The sequence below is a fragment of the Zonotrichia leucophrys genome, chromosome 6 (genome assembly GCF_028769735.1).
Source record: "Zonotrichia leucophrys gambelii isolate GWCS_2022_RI chromosome 6, RI_Zleu_2.0, whole genome shotgun sequence".
In the NCBI taxonomy this organism is placed as follows: Eukaryota; Metazoa; Chordata; class Aves; order Passeriformes; family Passerellidae; genus Zonotrichia; species Zonotrichia leucophrys.
Window position 1 is genome coordinate 2,448,998 of NC_088176.1, and position 24,465 is coordinate 2,473,462.

The 24,465-nt window shown below is 43.2% G+C and overlaps 2 protein-coding genes across 2 annotated transcripts in view; one reads left to right on the forward strand and one right to left on the reverse strand.

Annotated features, from left to right (window-relative positions):
- Positions 1-17,526, forward strand: part of INSYN2A (inhibitory synaptic factor 2A) — a 42,000-nt gene extending 24,474 nt beyond the window's left edge. The window contains exons 3-4 of the mRNA XM_064717057.1: positions 4,166-4,237; positions 14,745-17,526. Of these exons, the coding sequence (XP_064573127.1) occupies positions 4,166-4,237; positions 14,745-14,928 (256 nt within the window). The 3' untranslated portion in view covers positions 14,929-17,526. The remainder of the gene's footprint in view (positions 1-4,165; positions 4,238-14,744) is intronic.
- Positions 1-24,465, reverse strand: part of DOCK1 (dedicator of cytokinesis 1) — a 293,238-nt gene that overhangs the window by 174,541 nt on the left and 94,232 nt on the right. The window contains exons 27-28 of the mRNA XM_064717058.1: positions 23,418-23,545; positions 21,851-21,946 (exon numbers count right to left, since the gene is read on the reverse strand). Coding sequence (XP_064573128.1) covers positions 21,851-21,946; positions 23,418-23,545 — 224 coding nt within the window. The remainder of the gene's footprint in view (positions 1-21,850; positions 21,947-23,417; positions 23,546-24,465) is intronic.

Below are 24,465 nucleotides of genomic sequence, written 5' to 3' on the forward strand. Positions count from 1 at the left end.
CCAAGGGGAGATGCAGGCAGAGAAACTGAGCTCACCTCTATCCATCCTTGCTCCAGGACCTTTGAGGCCAGGTTGGACAGGGCTTGGGGACCCTGGGACAGTGGGAGCTGTCCCTGCCCATGGAATTTTGTGGGATTTAAGGTCCCTTCCAACCCAAACCAGTCTGGGGTTCTGGGATTCCATGACCTGCCCGAGCTCTGCGCACCCAGATGGAAACAGAAAATACAGGATTTAAGGTAAAAAGGATGAAGTTCTGGAGCAATGGCTCCTCCTCAGTGGACATCAGAACAATCACATCCAAAACAGGCTGAAACTCCAGGAGTAACCCTGGGAGCCCACCAGGCCAAACCCAACTTCCATTTCTCCAAAAAGGCGACAGATTTTCTGTAGGAAACTCTGCCTTGTGAAAGACTTGACATTTGAAAGGATTTATTTTTATCAGAAATAACAACTGGTTTACTAACGAAGGGCAAAGTTTTGGTCTCTCTCCTACATGGGAATAGTTTCTAAATTATTTTTAGGAGGAAAGAAAAAAAAGCAGCTTACTCAAACACTGCATGGCACAAGGAAAGCATCATCACCCAGAACTCTGCTCTCTCCTTTTCCTGGGATCCAGACTCTGCTCCCAAATCATTCCCAGAAGCCAAAACTGATGGAAACTCTGTTTTTCAGGAAGTCTGCCCTGAAAATCAACCCCATTGCCTAAAATCTGCATGGCAGTGCTGTGCCAGTAGTGAAATCCTTGCTGGAGTGAAGAGATGAATTCCATGCAAGTGTTTGTGTAGATAATTATGTGAAAACAAGAAAGCGAAAGTCCAAAGCCCTGAGGTATCAACAACAAAATTCTTTCATGAGGAGTTTAATTTTTATAGAAATAATTGAATTTACACTGTTCTAACACTCACATAATTCAGTCCTGGCTAAAGAGCTCTGAAACTGCCAGATGGAAACCAAACACTGGGACACCATGGAGTGTTCTTGGGGCTTTCAGGGAATTCTAACAGGATCACTCAAAGAAGGAAATAATAGAAAATATGCAAAAATCATCTCTGAAAAGCTAAAAGTACTCAGTAAGGAAAAACTGCTTTAAGGAAATTTAATCAAGAATTAAATCCAACTAGAAAACGAATATATCACTGTAAGCAGTGAAGACTGAGAATTGCAAAGATGCTAAAACCAAGCACAGCTGAATGTGGCAGTTGAGAGATCAGGATTTCAAACTCATCATCCAAAAATCATCTCATTTTTAAATAATTACATCCAAGGATGTAAGTATTCATTTTCATCAGCTTAACAAGTCAGCCTTATACCAGCAAATATGCTTTTAAGTATGTGGAAATCTAGAATTATTATGCATTTAAAGACCATCAAATCATAGAATGGTTTGGGTTGGGAAAACCTTAAAGATCATCCAGTTCCAGCTGCTTGCAGGGCTACAGAGATGAATGAAAATGTCCCAACTGGAAAACAACTTTAAACAAAGAAACCAACCCAAGCTGGCACCAGCACAGGGTGTTTATGGCTTTACCTATAAAGAGCAGAGCCACGTCCCTCTGAAGGCAGCTATTGACTCTTCTTTATGGCCTCAGTAAATAAAGGCCTTCCCCAACTCATCTCCAGGTTTTAAATGTTGTATCTTTAGTTAGAGCTTTTAGGAGCTGATCAATAGCTTGGAAAAAAAAACATTTTACAAGTCTCGGGTTCATAGCAGGGACAATTTGAATGTCAGCTTCTGAAAGGTCTGAAGAGGGGAAATGAAAATCAGGAATTGCTTCTCTTAGAGAGGATAAGAGCAAATATAAACCAGGAGTGGGGTTTTCCCATAAGGAAGAGCACAGCAAACGGACATTTTGCTTTGTGTGAATTCCTCTGCACATCTCAAGGAGAGTGGGTTTGATGCCATTTTGGTTTTTGCATTTTTTTTTTCTTTTTTATGCCCTCTGTATTCTCTGCACATTTATTTGGAGCTCTGTAACCTGTTATATTAATACCTAATGTACCAAGTAACTTTGCATGACTTTTCCCTAGACATAAACCAGCACAAATTCCAGAATTCCAAGCCCTGAGAAACACAAGACCCCTATGCTAGGTTGGTTCTCCCTAACTACCAAGGTTGAGAACAACTCTTCAAGATAAATTTCATGGATAAAGTACAGCTCAGTACTCCAGAACAGGGACTTTACCCGGAGGAAATTGCACCACCACCTCTCCTCCCAATAAGCCCTTTGACCAATTATGCTAATTTCCTAAAACATATAAAAATCTACTCCCCACTGGGATGGAAGACTTTTGTAGGCATCTTTCCATAACTGTCCCTGAAAGCCTTCAATAAAAATCCACTTTTATATTACATCCTACCCTAAATTTATCTCAAATTTCATTTTCCAGGTTCGGAAAATGACAGCAGGTTTAGATGGGATATTGGGAAGGAATTTATTCCTGGGAGGGTGGGGAAGGGATGGGATGGAATTCCCAGAGCAGCTGTGGCTGCCCCTGGATCCCTGGCTGCTGTGGTGTGTTCTTAAGTTTGTTAGTTTGCTCCCCCCATTTTCTGTATTAAATGGTTTCTTCCTTTCCCAGGACCCTGGGACAGTGGGAGGTGTCCCTGCCATGGCAGGGGGGGCTCTGGGTGGATTTAAGGTCCCTTCCCACCCAAACCATTCCATGGTTCCATGATGTGGCTTTTGTGCGATGCTAAAAATCAGCAATGTTGGTAATCTGAGCATGTTCCTCTGATTAAAAAGCAATTTTGAGGCCAAGTAACAACCACCAGCTAGAACAGCAAGAACTCCACTTTCTATTTTGCTTTAAGAAGGAATAAAAAGTCTTAAAAGAAGCAGATTCGCCCTCTCATGAACTTGTGTTGGTGCCACCACAGCACCAGGAGCTGCACCCAGAGCCCAGAGCCTGCGGCTGTGCCACCACCCCAGCCACTGCTGATCCTCACAATCATAAAGAAAAGTGACACAGGCCCAGCTGATCCTTTCCTGAGCGCCACAAACAGCCTGCAGCACCTCAGAAATGCTGATTCTCCATCCTGGCCACAGGCACATCACACACTTGGTGCAGTTTCCCATTAACACTTGATATTACATAGGCTGGATATTTGGTCAGGTAAAAATTAATCTTTTTTTTTGCAAATTTTTCTGCTGGGTTTTTAATTTTTGCTGATTGTCAGGGCAGCAGAGGAGCTCTGTCCCTGCAAGGGCAGGGAAGGGCAGAGATGCCCCTGGTTAAACAAAGCAGCCCTGAGTAATTGGAGGTCAATCAGCTGAACTGCCTGGGCTGGAGGCAGAACCTCATTCCCTGAAGGAATCCTGACTTGGATCTATTTTCCACATCTCCAAAGCTCCCTGGACAAATTATTTCACCACTTCTTCTAAAAACAACTCTGAAGATATGTTGCCAGCATTTGTTTGTATGTAACAAACTGAAATTAACTTCAAAAGAGTCTAAATTTGTGATTTTACAAAGAAAAATATAAGTACCAAAGCATAAATATTGAATTCACAATTTTCATTTTAAACTTATCTGCATGCCAGAACATTCATGTTCACAGGCAACTGTTCTGTTTTAATGAAATATATTTATTTTAATGAAAATTCTATGTATTAAATAGTACCTGCATACCTTAAAAGTCACTTTTTTAATTAAAGTGACCAAGGCAGAGACAAGCACAGGTAAATGAGAAGTCACTGCTGCAAGAGACTTCAAACCAGAGTGTGACAAAGCACAGCTGCAGGCTAAGGGAGCACAGGAAATGTCATTTCAAAGGCATTTTCTTCCTTTTTTAACACATAAACATCCCTACAACAAATCTTCAGACCTCACTGAGAGGCACAAAATTCCTAAACAGACCTTATGTTGCATTATTATAGTCTGTATACTCCTCCTGATGGAATGGATTTTGTGTTTTGATTTATTTCTTAATTCTCAGAGTTTGGGTAGAGTGAAAGTGGGGAAAATATTAATCCACCCCAAAGAAGTAATTTCTTAATTTAAATTGAATTTTTGGCGCTATTTTCCTAATGTTTGGATTTTTGTATTCAATATTCAAGGTAAAAAATAATCCTGAAATTCGGATTATTATGAAAATGCTCATGGAAGGGCAAAACTTGTTAAAATAAATAACTTTTTTACTGATGCCATGTTCTTGTCTTTGCAGGCTTTCCTATCGGACCGGCCAGGACACGGCCAATTGTGACACGTGCAGGAACAGTGCATGTATTATCTACAGGTGGGTAAAAATACCAATATTCCCATTTTTCCCTGGGAAAAAGCCAAGATTCAGTCCCTAATGGAGGCTCAGCAATTGGCCTTGATGTTCCAATCAACAAAACAGAAATTTAACTCCATTACAGTCCTAAAATTCAACATTTGTGGAAATTTAAATCCCAAAGAGATGATTGTGGGCACAGAGCTGTGGGATGGGAGGTGTTACAAGGGGTGAGCTTTGTTTTTAAATTGCTGGAGGTATTTCTGATTTTCTGGCCAACAAGTCAACTTCAACTTTACTTTTATACACCTCTGTACCTACTTCAGATTTATTTTTACGGCAATAACAACTGGACTTGGGAAGTCACTTGGAGAGAGGGTTTGTGAAGCAAAGAGAACCAGATACAGATCCCATCTACAGTTTTAGGGTAAAATCAGGGATGGATGGGATTTTGGGCAGGAATTGTTCCCTGGGAGGGTGGGCAGGGGCTGGGATGGAATTCCCAGAGCAGCTGAGGCTGCCCCTGCATCCCTGGCAGTGCCCAAGGCCAGGCTGGAGCACCTGGGACAGTGAAAGTGTCCCTGCTCAAGGGTTGGAATGAGATGAGCTCTAAAATCCCTCCCAACACAAACCATTTAATTTTCTGATTTTATAAACTGGCATTCCTACCCAGTTTGGGGTTTTTTTGGCACGTCCAGGGAAGGAATAACAGGCACTGGGCATGAGGTGAAGCCATCATGGGGCTGACAATGTTTCACCCTGACAGCTTCATTGTCCTCCTTCTCTGGAGTCCCAAAAAATCCACCTGGCTGTTTGCAGGGGAGGGGAACACAAACGTGGCTCAGGGTTTCAGCAGCTCAGGCAGTGCAGCACAAATGAAAACGCACAGGATGCCAATTCCAGTGCAGACAAAACTCAAATGAAGGCACCAGTGTAGGATTTCCCCCCTCACTCCTTAATTCTCTGCTCAGCCAGCTTTAGGCAGAACAGCTGGAGCTGTTTATTTATGAATTTTCTCTTCACTGCACATTAGAAAAGGAGAAAAGGATGGAAACCTCCAGCTCCACTTACAACCAACCACAACAGGGCTCTGTGCAGGGCCAGGAACCAATAAATGTCTTTGTTCCTGCTCTGCAGCCAAGTTCAGAAGCACAGGAACACCCAAAGCCTCCTGTGCCTCCCCTTGGCCGTGCAGCTCCTGCCCCAGAGCAGCCTGGAGGGAACAGCACAGCTCCAGCAGGGAATTCTCCTTGTTCCACTAGCTAGGAAAAAAATCCCAATTAAGACATTTTTGCAGATCTTCATTTCTACTCAGTTAGGATTTCAAGTTAAGGAAATTTCCAGCTTCCATTCTTGCATTTAAAAGGAATGAAATCCAGAAAAGCAAGTTGGGAGAGTTTTCCTACGGAGAGAGGGCAGGTCCTGCTGCCATTCCCACCTGGAATGTTTTGGGCAGGTCCTGCTGCCATTCCCACCTGGAATCCCTTTGGGAGGTCCTGCTGCCATTCCCACCTGGAATGTTTTGGGCAGGTCCTGCTGCCATTCCCACCTGGAATCTCTATGGGAGGTCCTGCTGCCCATTCCCACCTGGAATGTTTTGGGCAGGTCCTGCTGCCCATTCCCACCTGGAATCCCTGTGGCAGATCCTGCGCATTCCACCTAGAATGTTTTGGAAGGTCCTGCTGCCATTCCCACCTGGAATGCTTTGGGCAGATCCTGCTGCCCATTCCCACCTGGAACCCCTCTGGGCAGATCCTGCTGCCCATTCCCACCTGGAATCCCTGTGGGCAGATCCTGCTGCCATTCCCACCTGGAATCCCTATGGGAGGTCCTGCTGCCATTCCCACCTGGAATGTTTTGGGCAGGTCCTGCTGCCATTCCCACCTGGAATCCCTTTGGGCAGGTCCTGCTGCCCATTCCCAGCTGGAATCCCTTTGGGCAGGTCCTGCTGCCCATTCCCACCTGGAATGCTTTGGGCAGGTCCTGCTGCCATTCCCACCTGGAATCCCTTTGGGCAGGTCCTGCTGCCATTCCCACCTGGAATGTTTTGGGCAGGTCCTGCTGCCCATTCCCAGCTGGAATCCCTTTGGACAGATCCTGCTGCCCATTCCCACCTGGAATCTCTATGGGAGGTCCTGCTGCCATTCCCACCTGGAATGTTTTGGGCAGGTCCTGCTGCCATTCCCACCTGAAATCCCTTTGGGAGTCCTGCTGCCATTCCCCCTGGAATGTTTGGCAGGTCTGCTGCCATTCACCTGGAATCCTTTGGGAGGTCCTGCTGCCATTCCCACCCGAGATCCCTTTGGACAGATCCTGCGCCCATTCCCACTGGATCCCTTTGGCAGGTCCTGCTGCCCATTCCCAGCTGGAATCCCTTTGGATATTTGCCTCAAGCCCTGTTTGCAGGGGATTTTTGAGCAAAACCCAGCTCAGCTTTGTGCCAGTTGAGGAGAATTCCTGCTGCAGGCAAGCAATCAGAGAGCAGAGGCACAGCAAAGCAGGGGAGGCAGGAGCACAGGGGATTATGGAGACAGGATAAGCCAGAAGGGATAAACCAGGAATTCACTGATAAAAGCAGCCTTGGGATATCCTGCAGGAACTCTGAACACCTCTGGGAAAAGGGCAGCAGCTCCTGAGTCAGGCTGGATTAAATCCAGATGCTCCTTTGCCAAGGGTTTGCATGGAAAACGCTGCAGGGAGGGACCCGAGTCCTCTTTAGGGCAAAACAGCTTTTAGGAACAGAAATTAAAACTGCTCAAGCTGCCAAAAATCCCCGAGTTCTTGGAAGGCACTGGACCTGTCAGCAGGAGGTTCTTAGTCTTGAGCTCGTTTTCCCAATTAACACAGGAGAGACTTAAATATCTACATAAATAAATAAATATATGATTAATTTATCCCATATAAATATATATATACACTTCCATGTATATACGTGTAATATATATTCTATATATAATTAATTATACTCTATACAATTACATAAAAATAATAGTAAATAATATGTTACTATAATAGTAAATAAATATTGTATTATCATAATAATTCTTTCTATAAAATTAATTTATTCCATAAGAGCATTAATATATAAATAATGCCCTTCTGGGATAAATCAATATTTAAACAGAAATCCTTCACTTTGCCTTAACTGACTGTGTGGGTTTTTGCATTTTGATTCAATTTTTAACATTGTAACGCTAAAAAAAATATTTACAGCTGTTTCAAATCTTTATTTTCAAACAGCATCTTAAAGGAATTATTAAGTTACCCAAGTGCATCCTGCAGTGTCAGGCAGAGCACAGGTGAGGGAGAAATTCATGGAATTAAAATCTTCCCCCTCAAGATGAATTTCAGAGTATTGATATAATGGAGCACAAAAACCAGAGACAGTGGAGAAGGCAACAAAAAAAATCTGCTATGCTTTAAAGAGTTTTTAGCATCCAAAATATCAATACTGGCAGGAATAAATTCTAAGAAGAGCCTTTTGGGAATACAGTTATTTTGCATATTAAATTTAATTTTCTGTTAGTATTAAAAATCTCTTTTATATTATTTTGTCTTTATATTGAGATGAATAAATATTTCTTAGTACTAAAGGAAAATCAGATTATTTGCTCGTTTTTTAAAATAAATAGGAAACTGCTGAAATATTAAAAGAGTATCAAAAAGACAAATTAGCAAAACCAGAAGCTGCTTTGAAAATCAGGAGGAAAAGAAAGACATTCCCATTTGGATAGTTCATTTTCCTCAAAATTCCACTTATTTCTGCAATATGTTCAGGAACTTGGAACTCCAGAGCCAGGAATCACTCAGCTTCTCTCACTGCACCAGAGCAGCCACAGCCTTAAAACTGTCAGTAAAAAATATTCTTTGTAGGCATGGTCAGGTAGAAATTAAAACAGAAGCCAAAAATGTGATTAAATTAAAAAACCCAACCACTTTATCATTTTATCCAGCAGTTTCAATAACCATGAGGTCACAGAACCCTTCCAAAATCATCTGCTACAAACACAACACAAATTTCTGTCTGATGCTGATGCCCCATGGGCATTTTTAAAGACAGAAAAGAAATTTAATTGGTGGTATTACCAGGACAAAGTCAATTTAAACAGTGAAGAATTTAAATTAAAATTCTGTATATGGCAGTAAATATGCAGTTTTGACAGTGCAGTAAAATCTTGCTGTTAGGAAGGAATTGCATTAAAATGCAGAAACTGTAGGAATTCTGAAAAACCCCAAACCCAGGTGGACTGAAAACTTCCCAGCCTCTTTTATTCCATAATTATCTTTTCCTGGACCTGCCCTTCCTGCTCCTGTTTAATTTCCCATCCCATGTGAAGGTTAATCCTTGAGAAGGAGAAAATGGAGTTTCTCTGGAATATTTGGTGTATTATTCTCAGGATTTTAGCAGTAATTATTTCTGGGAAGGAGGATTTTGTGGAATTCCAGTAGGAATTCCCTTTAGGCAGGAATTTCCAACAGCTTTTACAAGGAAATTTCAGCTGCTGGAGGGAAACTTCTGGGAGCTGAAATCCCAATTTCTGACTTGGAAAGAGAACAAATCCACACTCCACTTCTGTGGGGAAAAAAAAAAAATCACTCAAAGCTGTCTCAACCATTAATTTGGCTACTTTTTACTCCTTTATTGATTTATGCTGCTGTGCTTTTACTTTATATTAATTTAAGGTGGACTCTCACTACCCAGCAGAAAATATATTATTCAGAATCTATAAAATGCAATTCAGTACAAGAGGTCAAACAGGTTAAAATATGGGGATAAAAGTTAATCAGGCAGCACAGAGCCCACATGGAAGAAATTCACTTTTAAAGGTTAGATACTTAAATATTAATTATTCAAATTAACAAATGTGGCAATAAAAAAGTGAGCATAAGGCATCAATCCCTAGGATAGCAACAGTGTAAGAAAATCAGGTGGTTCAATGCTGAGAATAGCAATTTTCATCACCTTTTTATTTCCTACCCACATTAATTAATTTACATTTTCTCATCTTATCTCTGGACTATAAGATGAAAAATGGATCTCAGAGGCTCCTGAATGCTGGCAGTGCTTCGGATCCCAGGCTGGGCTGATTTTTGGGCTGAAATTTAGCAGAGATTGCTGGGAAGTGCATTAAGCTCATTTTGATGTGATGAGTGCTTCTCTGGATTCCTGTTTTTCCAGGATGGGAAGCACTAATGCTGTGTCACCCAATTAATGGCACCCACAGGGTGGAATTCTGTCATTCCTGCTCCACCTCCCCATGGTCCAGCTGCTCTGAGAGCCTGGAGGATGTGAGGGGAAATTCAGGTGTCACCTGAGGGGGGAAGGTGAAGGGAAGGAAGGAAGGGAAGGGAAGGGAAGAGGAAGGAAGGGAAGGGAAGGAAGGGAAGGGAAGGAAGGAGGAAGGGAAGGAAGGGAAGGGAAGGGAAGGGAAGGAAGGGGAAGGGAAGGGAAGGAAGGGAAGGGAAGGGAAGAAGGGAAGGGAAGGGAAGGGGAAGGAAGGAAGGAAGGGCGGAAGGGAAGGGAAGTGGCGGAAGGAAGGCGGAAGGAAGGGCGAAGAAGGAAGTGGCGGAAGGGAAGAAGTGGAAGGAAGGAAGTGGCGGAAGGAAGTGGCAAGGAAGGAAGTGGCGGAAGGAAGGAAGGAAGTGGCGGAAGGAAGTGCGGAAGGAAGGGGAAGTGGCGGAAGGAAGGAAGTGGCGGAAGGAAGGAAGTGGCGGAAGGAAGGAAGTGGCGGAAGGAAGGAAGTGGCGGAAGGAGGAAGTGGCGGAAGTGGCGGAAGTGGCGGAAGGGCGGAGTGGCGGAAGTGGAAGTGGCGAAGGAAGGAAGGAAGGAAGGAAGGAAGGAAGGAAGGAAGGAAGGAAGGAAGGAAGGAAGGAAGGAAGGAAGGAAGGAAGGAAGGAAGATAGATTTCCCTGGAGGCAGAAGGAGGAAAAAGCCGCTCAGAAGCTGAGCAGGCTCCAGCCCTGGAGATGTCAAGGGACGAGTGGAGGATGGACATGGAGCTGCTGGGATGAGCCCAGAGCAGCTCCAGGATGGTCAGAGGATGGAGCAGCTCTGCTGTGGGGAAAGGTTGGGAGAACTGGGATTGTTCAGCCTGGATCAGAAGCTTTGGGGTGAAGGAGCCACAACACAGATGGAGGGAGACTGCAAGAGTCTGAAGGGACAGGACTCAGGGAATGGCTCCCAGTGCCAGAGGGCAGGGATGGATGGGATATTGGGAATTGGGAATTGTTCCCTGTGAAGATTCTGAGCCCTGGCACAGGTGCCCAGAGCAGCTGTGGCTGCCCCTGGATCCCTGGCAGTGCCCAAGGCCAGGCTGGACACTGGGGCTGGAGCACCTGGGACAGTGGGAGGTGTCCCTGCCCAAGGGGTTGGAATGGGATGAGCTTTAAGGTCCCTTCCAACCCAAACCATTCTGGGATCCCATGATTCTCTGAAATGCCTCAGCAGCTCCATCCTGAACCCAGATTTCTCTGAGTCAGCAATTCTCCAGTAACCAACAGATCATGAGCAGCTAAAACCTGAAAATGATCCATGACAACAACGTGTGACTGTGCTAGAAAATGAGAAAACCCATCCATATCTCAGAGCTTGTTGCTCCAAACCCTCCCACAGTCCATATGTTTAATCCCAATGGTTCTCACTCCTCAAATTCTGCTCTCAATCCCTCATAGCTCAACTAAATTAGAAAAGGTTCTCTGCTGCCTGCATGCAAAAGTAAACTCATTAATATATATTGTCAAACACAGAAAGCCAAAAAGAGAAAATTCATCTCCCTGAAGGGGCTCCAGGAGAGCTGGAAAAAGACTTGGGACGAGGGATGGAGGGACAGGACACAAAGAATGGCTCCCAATGCCAGAGGGCAGGGCTGGATGGGATATTGGGGAAAAAATCCTCCCCCGTGAGGGTGGTGCCAAAATCAAATCATCCAAGGGCTGCTAGTGGATTTTATTTGGCCCAGTTTTCCTCCGAAAGACAGCACTGATGTACAGGCAACTGCCCTAAAATGGGAAGTTTTGGTTACAAACCTTGTAAGTCTATAGGGATTCTGGGGAGAAAACACAGAAATATTTACCACAAACAGAATTTTACTGCTTGTTGATAAAAACAGCCCCTCTGTTTGGAGGAAGAATTTGGGATAGCATTAAAGATGGAAAAACTCTGAGTCAGTGCTCCCAATTTAACAATATTTAACAACATGGAGGGAAGTGAAGCTTTAGGATGTCCTGACCAGGTGTGTCAGGCCAAGGTTTGGGTTATTAAATAATATTTAAAATTCATCTCTTGTTTCTGTAGGGCTTGTTCAGAATTGTCAGTCCATTGAAAAATGGGATTCTATTATTAAAGAAAAAATGCTTCTGAAGCAAATAATTCCCATCTCCGTGTGTCATGCCAAGAGAACAGGAGAGTCCTGGATAATTAAATTAATGGAGTTATTATGGGCAGGCTTAAGGGACAAAATGCAAGTTTGAAAGTGAAAAGAGGCACATGGCAGGAGGATATTTCAGGAAAAGGTCATTTGGAGAGAGGACACCTGGAGATGCTGAGGGGACAGAAATAGCACTGAGCCAAACAGGATTGGCAGAGCTGTGACAGGTGACACAATCGAGCTCAGGAACACAGCGCAATAACAAAAATATCAAGAAGTGCTACAAATATGGAATATTTGCTGAATTTAATCCCTGGAAGTGGCCAAGGCAAGGCTGGACAGGGTTTGGAGCAACCTGGGACAGTGGAAGGTTGGAATTGGATGATCCTGAAGGTCCTTCCAACCCAAACCTTTCTGGGCATCTGTCATTGATCATGATTAGTAGTATTTCATGATTGATACAAAATTAAAGGTAAAAATAGTCAGCTGTAGATAACATAGATAAGTGATTTAAAAAAAAAAAAAAAACAAAAAAACACCAGGTCTTTGTCTTATTTCTGCACACAAAAATTAAAGCCTAAGTTTGCAATCAAATAATTTGCCTGATGGAGCAATTCCATTAAAACACCTCCAATGCGGGATAAACTGATGCTGATAGACACCAATCAATTATTCTGCAAAATTCACAGTTCTAAATGCTGAAATAACACAAATGTTTTCCCTTCAGCCTCTTTATACCCTTCAGAAGCAAAATATTTCCCTTGGATTGAAGAGCTGAAAGCTGATCTGTGCTGCAGCAGCAATAACATGGGGCCTGTCAGATGGACCAGAACTAAGATGCTTTTTTTTTTCCTCTTGAGGTCTATCTTTAATAGAAATTGATTATATAAAAAATTACTCTCTTCAGCAAGGGGGTTTTATAACAATTTCTTTTTTTTACAGCAATTTTCAGCAGCTCTTAAGAGCTTCCCTGCAAGAATAATGTTTGAAAGGAGTAAAAATGAACTCTGGCAATGCCAGAGCTGAAAGGCCTTTTTATTTTTTCCCCAAAAATACCTGATACTGAGAAAAAAAAAACCCCAAACCAGATACAACACATGCTAAATGCTGCACTTTAAATGAGATTTTAGGGAGCTCTTAGAGAAGCATCTCCCACATTCCAAGATTTTCTCTGTCTCACTGACGGAATTCCTGTGCTGGGACATTCCCAATGAGCTGATATCCACATCTCACCACTAAATTCATGCTGAACTTCTCTAACCAAGTGGTTTTTGGCAGCCACACAGCACACAGAACATGTCAGCAGTGAAGATAACATTGTTTTTCCATTCACAAGAAGGGATATTAAGCAGTAGGCTTGGAATGTGATTCTGCACCAATACAGCTGCCTCCTGAAAACTCACCATTCTATACTTCCAGCATTGAGCTGAAATTTTTTAAAATTATCTTTGATTTGAAATGGCTAAATGGCTTTTTATTCATTATAAACACAGCAATGGGTAAAATACTCTATTTGAATTCTTACCTAATGTATTTCTTTTCTCTGCTATTGAAGTTCACCCAAATCACTGAAATGGCAAAACTTTTGCTAAAAATGGATTTACACTCAAACCAAACACCAAATTAGGCACAGCCAGATGTAAAAAGACCTCACATCTTTCCAGCACCCCTTTCTGGGGCTCCACCAGAGTTCTTCCAGTCAGAATCACCAGATCTTAAAAAAATAAAACAAAGCACAAAATTCTCCTTACCCTTCTCTCAGCATCTCTGATTCCCAAGAGGAAAATAAACCCCACCTAAATCAGCAGATGGCATTTGATGACAAAGCCTGTGGAAGGTGACGTCCACCCACATCTCCCCCTGGAAATCTTGGAGTCTTTTCCAACCCTAATGATTCTGTTGGAGAATTCCCTGGAAATGGCTGCAGGTGTTCTGTGCCATGTCCCTGCTCTCCTGAAATCAGACAGGGCTTACACTGAAGTTTACAGTAATCTCTTTATGGATGAGACCTGGGGAAGCAGATCTCACTTCTCCAACAGTTCACTCCAAACAAGCAATGGCAGAAATACCTCAGAAAACATATTTAATCCTAATTAAAAGTGAGCTCAAGCTCAGGAATGATAACTCCATATTTAGGTAACAATAAAAGCAGCCAATGCAAATCCCAAGACAGCTCAGCAGTGGAGGGGAACAAGGAACACATAATTTAATCCAGGTGTCTAAATTCCCAAAATTTCACCCTTTTAAATTCATCCTCTGATATCCAGAGGCCTCACTGCAACAGAAATCCTTCAAAGGCCCCTTCCAGCCCCAAATATTCTACACAAGACAGGAACAGCCTCAGTGCAGAGCGTGGCCCAGAGGCTGCTGCACAAACCCAACCAAAACCACCCAAAGTTCTGGGTACTTCCGAGGGCCAAAATTCAGTTTCCACCATTAGACAGGACTCTTGCTCCATTTTATGCTGTGGTTCCTTTGGTTTTAAGGTGGTCTCAAAATGCCCTGCAGCACAAAGCTCAAATAAGGGCTGGAATTTCATCTCAATTGTGGTTCTCAATTGCTGGAAGGATTTTGTAGCAACAGTGTCTGGAATTCAGGACAGGGATTTTACAGCTTCTGTCTGTTTTCTGAAGGCAAGGATGCACTATAAAGGAGAACTGCTTTTTAATTGATCTATTTATTCCCCACATGTATGAGTCTATAAATACAACAGGAACTTGATGAAATTAATCTTCTCCATGGTAAAAGTGGCAAGGAACAGCTGAGGTAAAGAATTTCTGGGACAGCCTCCTTGCTTTTGGCCAAGCTCTCAGCTTTCCCCAAAGAACAAGGATGCAGGTGCCTGGCTGCCACCTTGACCTCCCAGAAGGGAGAACTGAGCCTGGAAGCCCTCAAAAAGCATTTCTCCACCAAAAAAAAAGTTGGATTTCTCATGTTCAGTCACTTCTCAGCACCTCCATCATAATCCTCAAGACCCTCCTTAACCCTCCTGAACAATCCCATTCCTATTTTTCTTCTGTAATGTCCCTTTTTGAACTTCTCCTTTCCACTTTCATGCAAGAAGTATTTATTGACTTCCATAAATTAAGCACTTAGACATTGGGTTAATTAATTTTTTTTATCATCATAATTAATGAGTGCTTTTCTCTTCCCATTTCTAGCGTGGAATTGGATTTTAAACAGCAAGAAGATAAACTACAGCCAGTTTTGAGAAAACTTCATCCTATTGAGGAAACTCAGGTTGCACCTTTGCCTTATTCTCAGGAGAGCTACTCCTCGACTCCCAAGCAAAAATCCAAAACTGAATCCAAAAAGCATGGAAGATGGAAACTCTGGTTCCTTTAACCCAAGTCCATGACGTGTGGAGTTCAAGGCCTTCTTTGACAAATATGTGGAGTTGTATCCATCGTCTCTGATGGGATTTGGTGGCAGGAGCAGCGGCCTGGCCAGGGGCAGCGTCCAGCTCTCACCGCGCGTACCAAAAAGGCCTTTGCAGCGACGGACTCTGCCCAGCAGCACGGGCTTGGGAACCCCCTGCCCACTTCTTCTCGCAGTTTGCCAATGTGGGATGTAAAACCTGAGTGGAAATTTGGACAAAGATGGGAAGTAAAACTGTTCCCCTCCCCTCCTCAGATCCGAAAGCGCGGCGCTCCGACCCGTTAGGCGTAGGCCGGCATCCTGCTCCCCCAGGAATGGTGGAGGCCTTTTGGGGGTCTGGGTTGTTGTCTCTGGACAGCAACGAGGGGGAAAATCAGCAGCAAGCCTTATGTTTGCAGTGGTGTTGAGTTTTACAGCTCCATGTTGATCGGGGAGTGCAGTTTTCAGCACAGAATTCCTGGACAAAGCACAATTTTTCCCGCGGCCCGCGGCCGCGCCGATCTCCGAGACGTGACTGTGGTGTATTCTCTGCCTTCATGCGATGTAAACTCCAACCAAGCTCTCACATTTCAACCTCATCTCTGGTTTAGCTGTGTCCTCACCACCAGAAGAACCACTCTGCTGCTCAGCCCCAGCAGGGGAGCGGCCAGAAACCTCCCAAAAATCAGGCCCAGCCTTCAAGCACCTCCAGCTCACAGGGTCCAGGCCATGGACAACCCCTCAGTGTCACCTTGGAAAGGTTTCAACCACACAGGAACAAAACCCAGCCCCAAAGCAGACCCATCCCAGTCCGGATTGTTGGCCTTTGCCATGGGTTAGTATTTTTTTCTAACAGTCTTTGGAAAAACCTCTCCACTGCTGCAGAAGGCACCAGGAGATGTCCAGGCTGCAGCACTGCTTGGAAGGAGCTGAAATTGGAAATGCTGTTTATTTATTTATTTGTTAAGCTGCTCAGATGGGTTTCCCAGCTTATTATAATTTATATCTCAATCTATTAATTGTACTCAGTAATTGAAACACTTAGGAGAGAGATGTGAATCAGATTTTTCCTAATTTGGTTTGGGTTTTTCTGAAATGGCACTAAAAATTTTGCTCTGACTTATAAGCTGCAACTTTTCCTTTAAGTATTTGCTATTGCCATTAAACTTGCATCTAAAATGATCATTGGTGGAAAAATTCCTCACACTAGAAGTGGCCAGGGAGTGGGAATCTTGTCTTTTGCTTTGGTTTGGGATTTTAGCACAAGGATTTCAGATCATTTGAGTGTCATGTGACAAACTGGGTTTGAAATTGCATCCCCTGTAGCAGCAGGAAGGTACAAATTCTTCAGCCTTTAGGTGCAAGGACTGTGATCATTAATTTGCACAGACTAAAAATTTGGGGAAGTGTTTTTCACTGTTTCTCCTCTTAGCTCAGCATCCAATTTACTCCTGAGAGGAAACTGGAGGAAAATAACCTAATTTTTTTTTCCCTTCAAAGAGCAAGAAAAGCAAATTAAAATGGGAAAGGAAATGCAGAAGATGCCTCTGGCCAGCTCAATATTTGCAGTAAACCTTCAAGAGGGCTATGAGTTCTTGCACAGAAGCAAATCCTGAAATCCTCTGGTGGGAGTTGAAGGATTAGGAAGGTGATCCTGTACACAAGGAAGTGCCATTGTTTCATGTGGAAAAAAACCCCTATTTCATGTATTTTATATTGTTTTTAACTAAAATATAGAACTGTTTACAAAACAGCCCACACGACATGGCTTAGAAACCCAAATATTTCCAAATTAAAAAAATACTTTTTTTTTAAAGCAGAAAGGAATCTCAAAAATGGGCAGAAAAAGGAAAATACAGCAGAATTCATTATTAAAAAAACAACACCTAATGCACTCCTCCATGCTAACAGGCCTAGTGTTCGGGGCTTTTTAAGGAAATTAAACCAAGCATCTCTCCATGGCAATCAATTCCCAAATCCTCAGTGCCACCCCTCAGTAGCTTTGTGTGTGCAGGGACCCTGAGTGATCCAGAGCTCCTGGAATCAGGGCAAAAGAGGGAGGAAACTCCAGCTGGAGAAACAAAGAGCTCAAAGGGAAAGTTCTCACGGCGTGTTCTGTACATGTCCAGGCTATTTTCTTAAGAAGTTGCAAATTTTTAATTTTTTACATTTTTTTAAACCTGGGGAAAGCTGACATTACCATAGAGTCTTGCTTCCAACTGACATCTCGTGTTCTCTGGTACCCTCCGATGTACTTTGTAATAAAATGTTTTTGCAAGTGTGTAAAATGTATCATAATTGTATTGCCTTTAGAATCACTCAGGCTCAGGTTAGATAGACACCAAGAGAAAAACAACAAACCTAATTCTTTAGAGCTTTTAGTTCAATGTGACAGAGCTATTTTCACCCTCATGTAGAAGATCTTGGAGGTTCTAATGAGGAAAATGCATTTTTATTTTCAGTGTGGCTTTGCTGGATTCACTGGCAGTCCCCTGCACTCCATACACTGATTTTCTAGCTGCACTTCTCCCATCTCCTGCTTCCAAATACTTTTTAGCCAATAAATACTGCAGTGATTTTATATCCCTTGCTCTTTGCTGAGTCCTTATAATTTCCACACAGCAACAGTTGCATTCTTAGGTTTAGAACTAGGAGGAAAACACTATTCCTGTGAGTAGCACTTGGTTTCTCAAAGATGAAAAACAAAAATAACTGTAAAAATACTTTAAAAAAAAAAACAGGATAAAGTGAAAAAAGAAACATGATTAAAACTGGAAAATCCTACCATGGGTACAAAGTGTTTGCTTTTTCTTGCCTAAAATGCAAAACCACTGTCCGTGCCTTTGATTTCACTCAATGTTTTAAAGCTTAAATCGCTTTTTCCAGTCAAATAGAGTAAATTTTCATGAACTTCCCAACCAAGTCAGCTGTTAGATTACACCAGGACCTGTGTATTACCACACATTATATATTGCTGCTGGAATTGAGCTAGAACTGAACCAGATTGCCACTAAAAATCCAACGGCACCAACACCATTTTGTCTGGGAGAACGAAAGGGACCTGCATGAAGATTTTGAATATTCCATAAAAGCCATCTGTGGTTCATTAAAATAACTGGAGTGCTACAAATGTGTCCATTTGTTGAGGTGAGTGCAGCTCCTTGCCATAAATGTTGGTAGGGAATGCAACAGGGATGGTCTGACAACACCAAAAAAGTTCAGTATTAGTGATGGAATAAAATCACGGCCACCATCCAAATACCACCTCAGTTTCAGTGAAACCAGTTTGCAATATGTAATTTCAAATTATTTTGAAAGAGAAGAAAACATGTGACTCAATAAAGCAAAGTATTTTTACATGGAAGAAATCTGGTGAAGAAAATGAGGTTTTCTCTCCAATTTTGGAACCCATGAAGCCTGACCTGGACAGATTTTAAGGCACAGGAAGATAATTTACACCCAGATTCAACTCCTGAATAACAACCTGCAGGCCCAGAAGCCTCCTGTGACCATCAATAACTCTGATTTCAGGTTTGCACCTGTATTTTATATATTTTATATCCTTCTGGAGAGGCCTGCAGCCTGGAAGTGCTGAGAGATGGACAGTCCACCATGGTGATTGATTGACTGATTGATTGATTGATTATCCAGAGCTCCCCCATCAGTGCCACTCTGCTCTACACTGTCCTTGTGTCAGGAGTCACCTGCACCCCACAGAGATTCCCATCTCAATCTCCTTCCAGAAACCTCAGACAGATCCCACAAATTCCCTTTTTCTCCTTCTGGTGGCTCCTGCCTCATTTCTGTTCTGGTTTCACCTCATCCCCATCCCAGAGCACAGAGGGGAAAGCAGCAAAAAGGAGAAATTTCCACTCAACAGCAACACCACAAATCCTGCCCAGTGCTCCCCCTCACACACTCCAATACCCAAAATAACCCATTTTTCTGCTCACAGGAGTCAGGAGTCACTGACTTTGTTCCCCATACACCTTTAGATGTCTTCCACTCTGCTTAAGGACATTTTTGGAAGTTAACACCACAGGAACATGGAACAGTTTGGGTTGGAAGTGACCTTGGACACCGTCTCGTTCCAACCCAATCTTACTCTAAGCCAGGAGATTTCCCTTCAGAAACTACAGAGCTTGGCTTCCTTTGGGAATGAGGCACATCCCAAGCTGCTGACAGGAGGACAAGGAGCAGCCATGGATCATTCTGGAGCTGCCACCGAGGCTGCTCTGTCCTGATTTACTGGAGCAGGCCGAGATTCTGCCTCACACAGAACCCAACGCTGCCCAAAAGCCACCCGGAAAGGAAATAGAAGATTTAAAGCCACTCTTCCAAAGGCTCAGGGAAGTCTGCTCTATTTACTTTTTCTTCAAGCAATGTTTTCTTCAGTAAGAAAGGTTTTGTGATTTTTTTCCAGGTGATTTCTCCCTGGGCCAGGAGCAGCAGCAGCTCAAGGCAGGAGCAAACTTAACCTAAAGCAGGCAGTTTGGAGCAGCTCAGCACCCTCAGGCTGCATCCTGTACTAATAATACAATCATCATATAAAACAAATATTAATAATATTAGAATCTTCTACTCAGAAAATGGATCAAGTAAAAACCACCAGTGAGACTTACAGAGGGAAAAACAGACCAATGAGGATTACAAATGCTTTTGCTAACACAATTATTGTCAAACCAGATTTTAAACTTATCATTTATACTTCCCTTCATTTAATATCTGGTTCTTCTCCTTGCAACTGGTCTCTTATTTCAAGGTAATTCTCTTTTGAAGTTATAGGACAAAACTTGCCTTTGATTTTATCGAGGAACTCACATTTAAGGAGGAAAAAAGCCAAAGGGGACTACTGGAGAACCCTTCCAGTTCAATGCTGCAGAAAAGGCTCATCCTGTAATCAAAACTTCTCACTTGAGCACTTAAATCCTTGACATTCCTCCACTGCTCATAAACTGCATTATGCAACGTCAGGTTTTGGATAGAGATGGTGTCACTGAGTGTTTTTCCAGGGAGAAAACATGCCAGCTTTAGGACACCAACACAGTTATATTTATAAAATAAAAGTTGGTTATGTCCTGTATTTTACTTCTTTTAAAGAAATAATCATTACCTCTGTCAGATATTTTAAATTCCTTCCTTCCAGTCATGCTGTATGGTTAATTCTCTACTACAGGTAAAACTAAAAAAGGAAAGTCACTGCATCATTTCAACCCAAATCTGATGTAAGAGAGGTCAGGCTGTGCTTCCAAATTATTATTATTAATCATAATTTTACTGTTCCTACTTTGCTGACACCACAAAAATGAGTTGTGGCTGGTTATTTAACAGGGGAATCTCCTCAGCAAGGGCTGCATTGTAAGGTAGGAGTAAGTACTCATTAAAAACACCCTGAAATCTCAGTGTTCATTAGCTGATCATGGAGGCTGGGCTGAGGGACTGCAGGCTGTGCTCAGGAGCACAATGCAGATCTTTAATATCACTGCTCTGAGTTCAAACACACACACAGCTTTTCAAATCTCCTCTGCTAACTGCAAAAGGCATAATTAACGTTTTTAAATATCACCTGCACCACCTTCATCAAAACAGTAATTAACTCTCATTCAGCCTGAATCTGAGGAAGTTAAAATAACACCCAAGTCTGACTTCCTTGCACTGCTCATCCCAGCACTGGAATATTCTGTAGGAATGTTCTGCTTGGAACCATTTCCCCACAGAGGTTGTGGATTCCCCTCCCTGGAAGTGCCCAAAGCCAGGCTGGACAGGGCTTGGAGCAGCCTGGGATAGTGGAATTGTCCCTGTCCCTGGAATAAAATGAGCTTTAAGGTCCTTCCAACCCAAACCATCCTGGGATTCTGTGATTTCTTGCTCCAGCAATGGATCTGGAGATCCATTATCCCTTCCTTACAGCAAAACCCCAAGTGATACAAGTAGGAGACCAAAACTGAGCCAGTGGATGAGGCACCAAAGACAAAATGAAACCGCAGCAGGTTTATCAACATGAGCACCCCCAAATGCCAAGGAAGAAGTGCTGAAGACACATAGCCCTGTGTCAAAAATCACTGTGTGTAAAAGTCAAATATCACTGTGTGCCATCACAGGGAGAATTTCAACTGGGAAGGAAAGAGGAGATCAAAAAACCAAGTTGCTGATGGGCTCATCTATCTGACTACCAATTAACCCCATGGTAAGAAATCAGTGCATTGAGCCAGACTGGCCCAAATTGATGCAGAACTGAGGGACAAGTGCTCAGACACAGCACAGACCTGGCTCACTTCAACCACTTCCCTGGAGAGATCAGCTGCCAGCTGCAGCCAGCTGAAAGAATACAAGAGAAAGGCAAACACACAGGGAGACCCCCAAAAACACACTCAGATCTATCCCCATCTCAGATATCAACAAGCCTCTATTTTTTTTCATTATTTAGTCCAATATTCATTAATTACCAGCAGAAAAATTCAAGTGTAAGGCTTTAAAATCACAGTGTTATGTCAATAGGGTTGCTTGCATCAGTCCTTCCTCTAAACATGACTTTGGGCTCTGCTCTTCAGTCATTTGAACACCCACCTTGGTTATCTCAATTTAAGTCAAGAAGACAAGTAAATGCTTGTAAAGCAGTAACAACAGCCAAGTCTCATTTCCACACTTCTCAGCTGGCTAATTACCAATACTACATCATTTTGGTGCACACAGATATCAATCCTGGCTAATCACCTGCTCACAGAGATTTTTCAAGCTTTTTTTTTTTGCTCTTCCCCTGTGCCAAGCACAGCAAAATTACCAGGCAGTGCTTTGCAGCTTCCTGAGCAGGCAGAGAGAGGAGGTTTTGATTGCTTTGGGTCACCTGGGATTGCAATCCTATTACAGGCAGGCTCAGGGAGATGGGACAGAGGTGTTTGAGTTTACTCACAATGAGCTCTGAGTCCCGGCCCATGGAAATCACGGTTCTGTTCACTGTCCTCAGCAGGTTCTCCATGATGATCTGCACATGGCGCTGTGTGGGGCCCTGAGGACAAGGAATAAATCACTGAGAGCCTCAAACACCAGACAGCAGCACAACTGAACCATTTGTGCTGCCTTTCACCCCACCTGTCTGCTGGAAATTCAGTAAAACATCACTTGCTGTTGATCACAAGGAGGGAAGGGCTTTGACAAAGTGTTATTTTGGTAATACGTGTTTCTGATAAATTGAAATGTGCTGTTACAATGCCAATGGAAATGAAGCTTATTACCCATTAATTTTCTTCCCCCAAGTCATTTTTCCAGCATCAAACCCCCACAGGCATTACCAGACCCAGGGTTGGGGGGCTGTTCTGCAACAGCTCAATTAAAAGGAAGAGAAAAGCAAAACTTTCATTAAGGAACTGCCAATTTCAGTCAATATTAGAAACAATCTACCACTACTTTTGAAAGAGTTCAAATGAAATATTTATTCCATGAAGCTTTTAAGGACAAATCCAGAAATCTCACATGGAGTGATGGGCAATAAAGAAAGCCAAACACACCACAAGGAGAAAGAAATAGATGAGCTTTGCTCCCATCCTTTATTTAGGATGAAAAATAGATTTGCATATTTGAAGGACAATCCACCAGCAGCACAAACTCACCCAGGAGCTGGTCCTGCTGCCAGGATCAGCCTGGGAGAGGGTGGAGCTGCAGGTGAGCCCTTACCATGAAGGGAAAAGCAGCCAACAAAGAGAGACAGGAGCAGCCAAGCTGCCAGAACCAAATTCCTCCTGTGAAACACCCCCTTCTCTGAAGCAGCCACACAGAGCTACTCCCAAAAACAAACAAAATCAGAGCAAAACCTAAAAAAACCCAATTAAATAAGATGCCAGAGAGGATGTGCGTAGCTGACCCCTGAGGTCCTTTCCAGCTGAATTAGTGTATGATTCTACACAGCACTGAAGGTTCAGGCAGCAGCAGCAGCACAAATTTCAGGAGAGCATCAAATCACTGCAGCTCTCTGGCAAAGCACCAATATTTGTATGTTTGTTGAGGTCAAGAGAAAGCAAAAAAGAGACTATTATGCAAAATAAAGGGATATTACACATGCTGCACGTCTGGGAACCGTGTCAGCAACAATCCAACTCAAATGCACATTTCCCAAAATGTCCATGGGAGAAAAGAAAAAGCACCAAAACACAACATTTTCCACCTGGAAAAGGCCAGGCACAGTAAATGAGGAAGGTTTAACTCCTAAGGACATTTATTTCTTCACTATCTAACCAGAAAAGCTGCACTGGATATCCCTCAGAAACAACAAGTGCTGTGCTGGATGTGACACGTGAGATGCCACAAAACAAACACATCCTCATCACCATCACTGGAGAACTGAGAGTTAGAAAAGGCTGGTTAGGAGGAGGTTATAAAAAAGAAAAATAAAACCCTAAAGCTTCAGGAGTTACCTGCTTAATTCACTTTACTAAAACAATTTCTGTGAAGTGTTACTCATCACAGAGGCAGCCCACACTCACCACGTCTTTCTTGTAGAGCACTTCCAGGATGTTACTCAGCAACTGGCAGCAAGCCTCCAAATCTTCTTGTCTCTCCAAGTGATACTTGAGCTGGTCTGTCATTGTTGGCAGCAAGATTTCCCTGCAGTCTGCACACAAAACACGAGGTTACAAACACAGCTTTCAGGGCCTCCAGGCTGATGTGCTTCAGTGCTTACATAAGACACAAAAAAATCGGGAAAAATAAATTAACTTCCAGCTTTTCAACCAAAGCCTCACCTCACCTTAAAAACTTCTGCCTCTGAACTGCTCCAACCTTTGACCACTTGCTTCTATTAAAAAAATTAAAATTCCCCTTCCTTGCTTAATATTCAGACTGTTCCTACATGGAGGGAATGACCAAGTCAAAATTAATTACGAATTATCCATATAAATGTCAGCCCAGTGAACAGCCTGGTTCTGCAGATCTGCCCCAGAGATGCTCTGGGATCACAGCCTTGTGCCTCTGCATTTGGGAAACTTCAGGATGTGTTGCTCCCTGGATTTTGGACTAGGAAAGGAAACAGCAGATGAAGCAAAACCCCACAGGGCACAGGGGCAATGTGAACTGTCCCCAAATGCAGGGGAGGGCAGGAACCCCAAAGCCCAGCTGCTGAGCACTCCAGGAAAGCACAGAACATGTCTTTGCAGAGCCTGTGAGGTGAATCAGTCTTTAATAACTTAAAAGGACCCTAATTAGAGGGCTGAAATGTTCCAGAGCCCTGCTGAGCCCCACTGGCAGGGAGGGGGCAAAGATCAGATTAATACCTGAGTCACTCTGAGTCCCACTGCAGGGCTGGAGCTGCTCTGATCAATGGGGGAGGCAGCCAAGCTGCATTTCTGAGAAAGGGAAAACTGATTATCTGTCCCACTGCTTGTCTGCAATGACACAACCAGCACAGAACATTTTGTTCCCTTGGGAGGGGCTGACAGAGCTCCTCAGCTCCCACCTGGGGCTGCTGAGAACATGGGGGGCAACAAAAAGGGCTGGGAACTCCACAAAATCATCCCAAGGGTGAGGAGGAGCAGC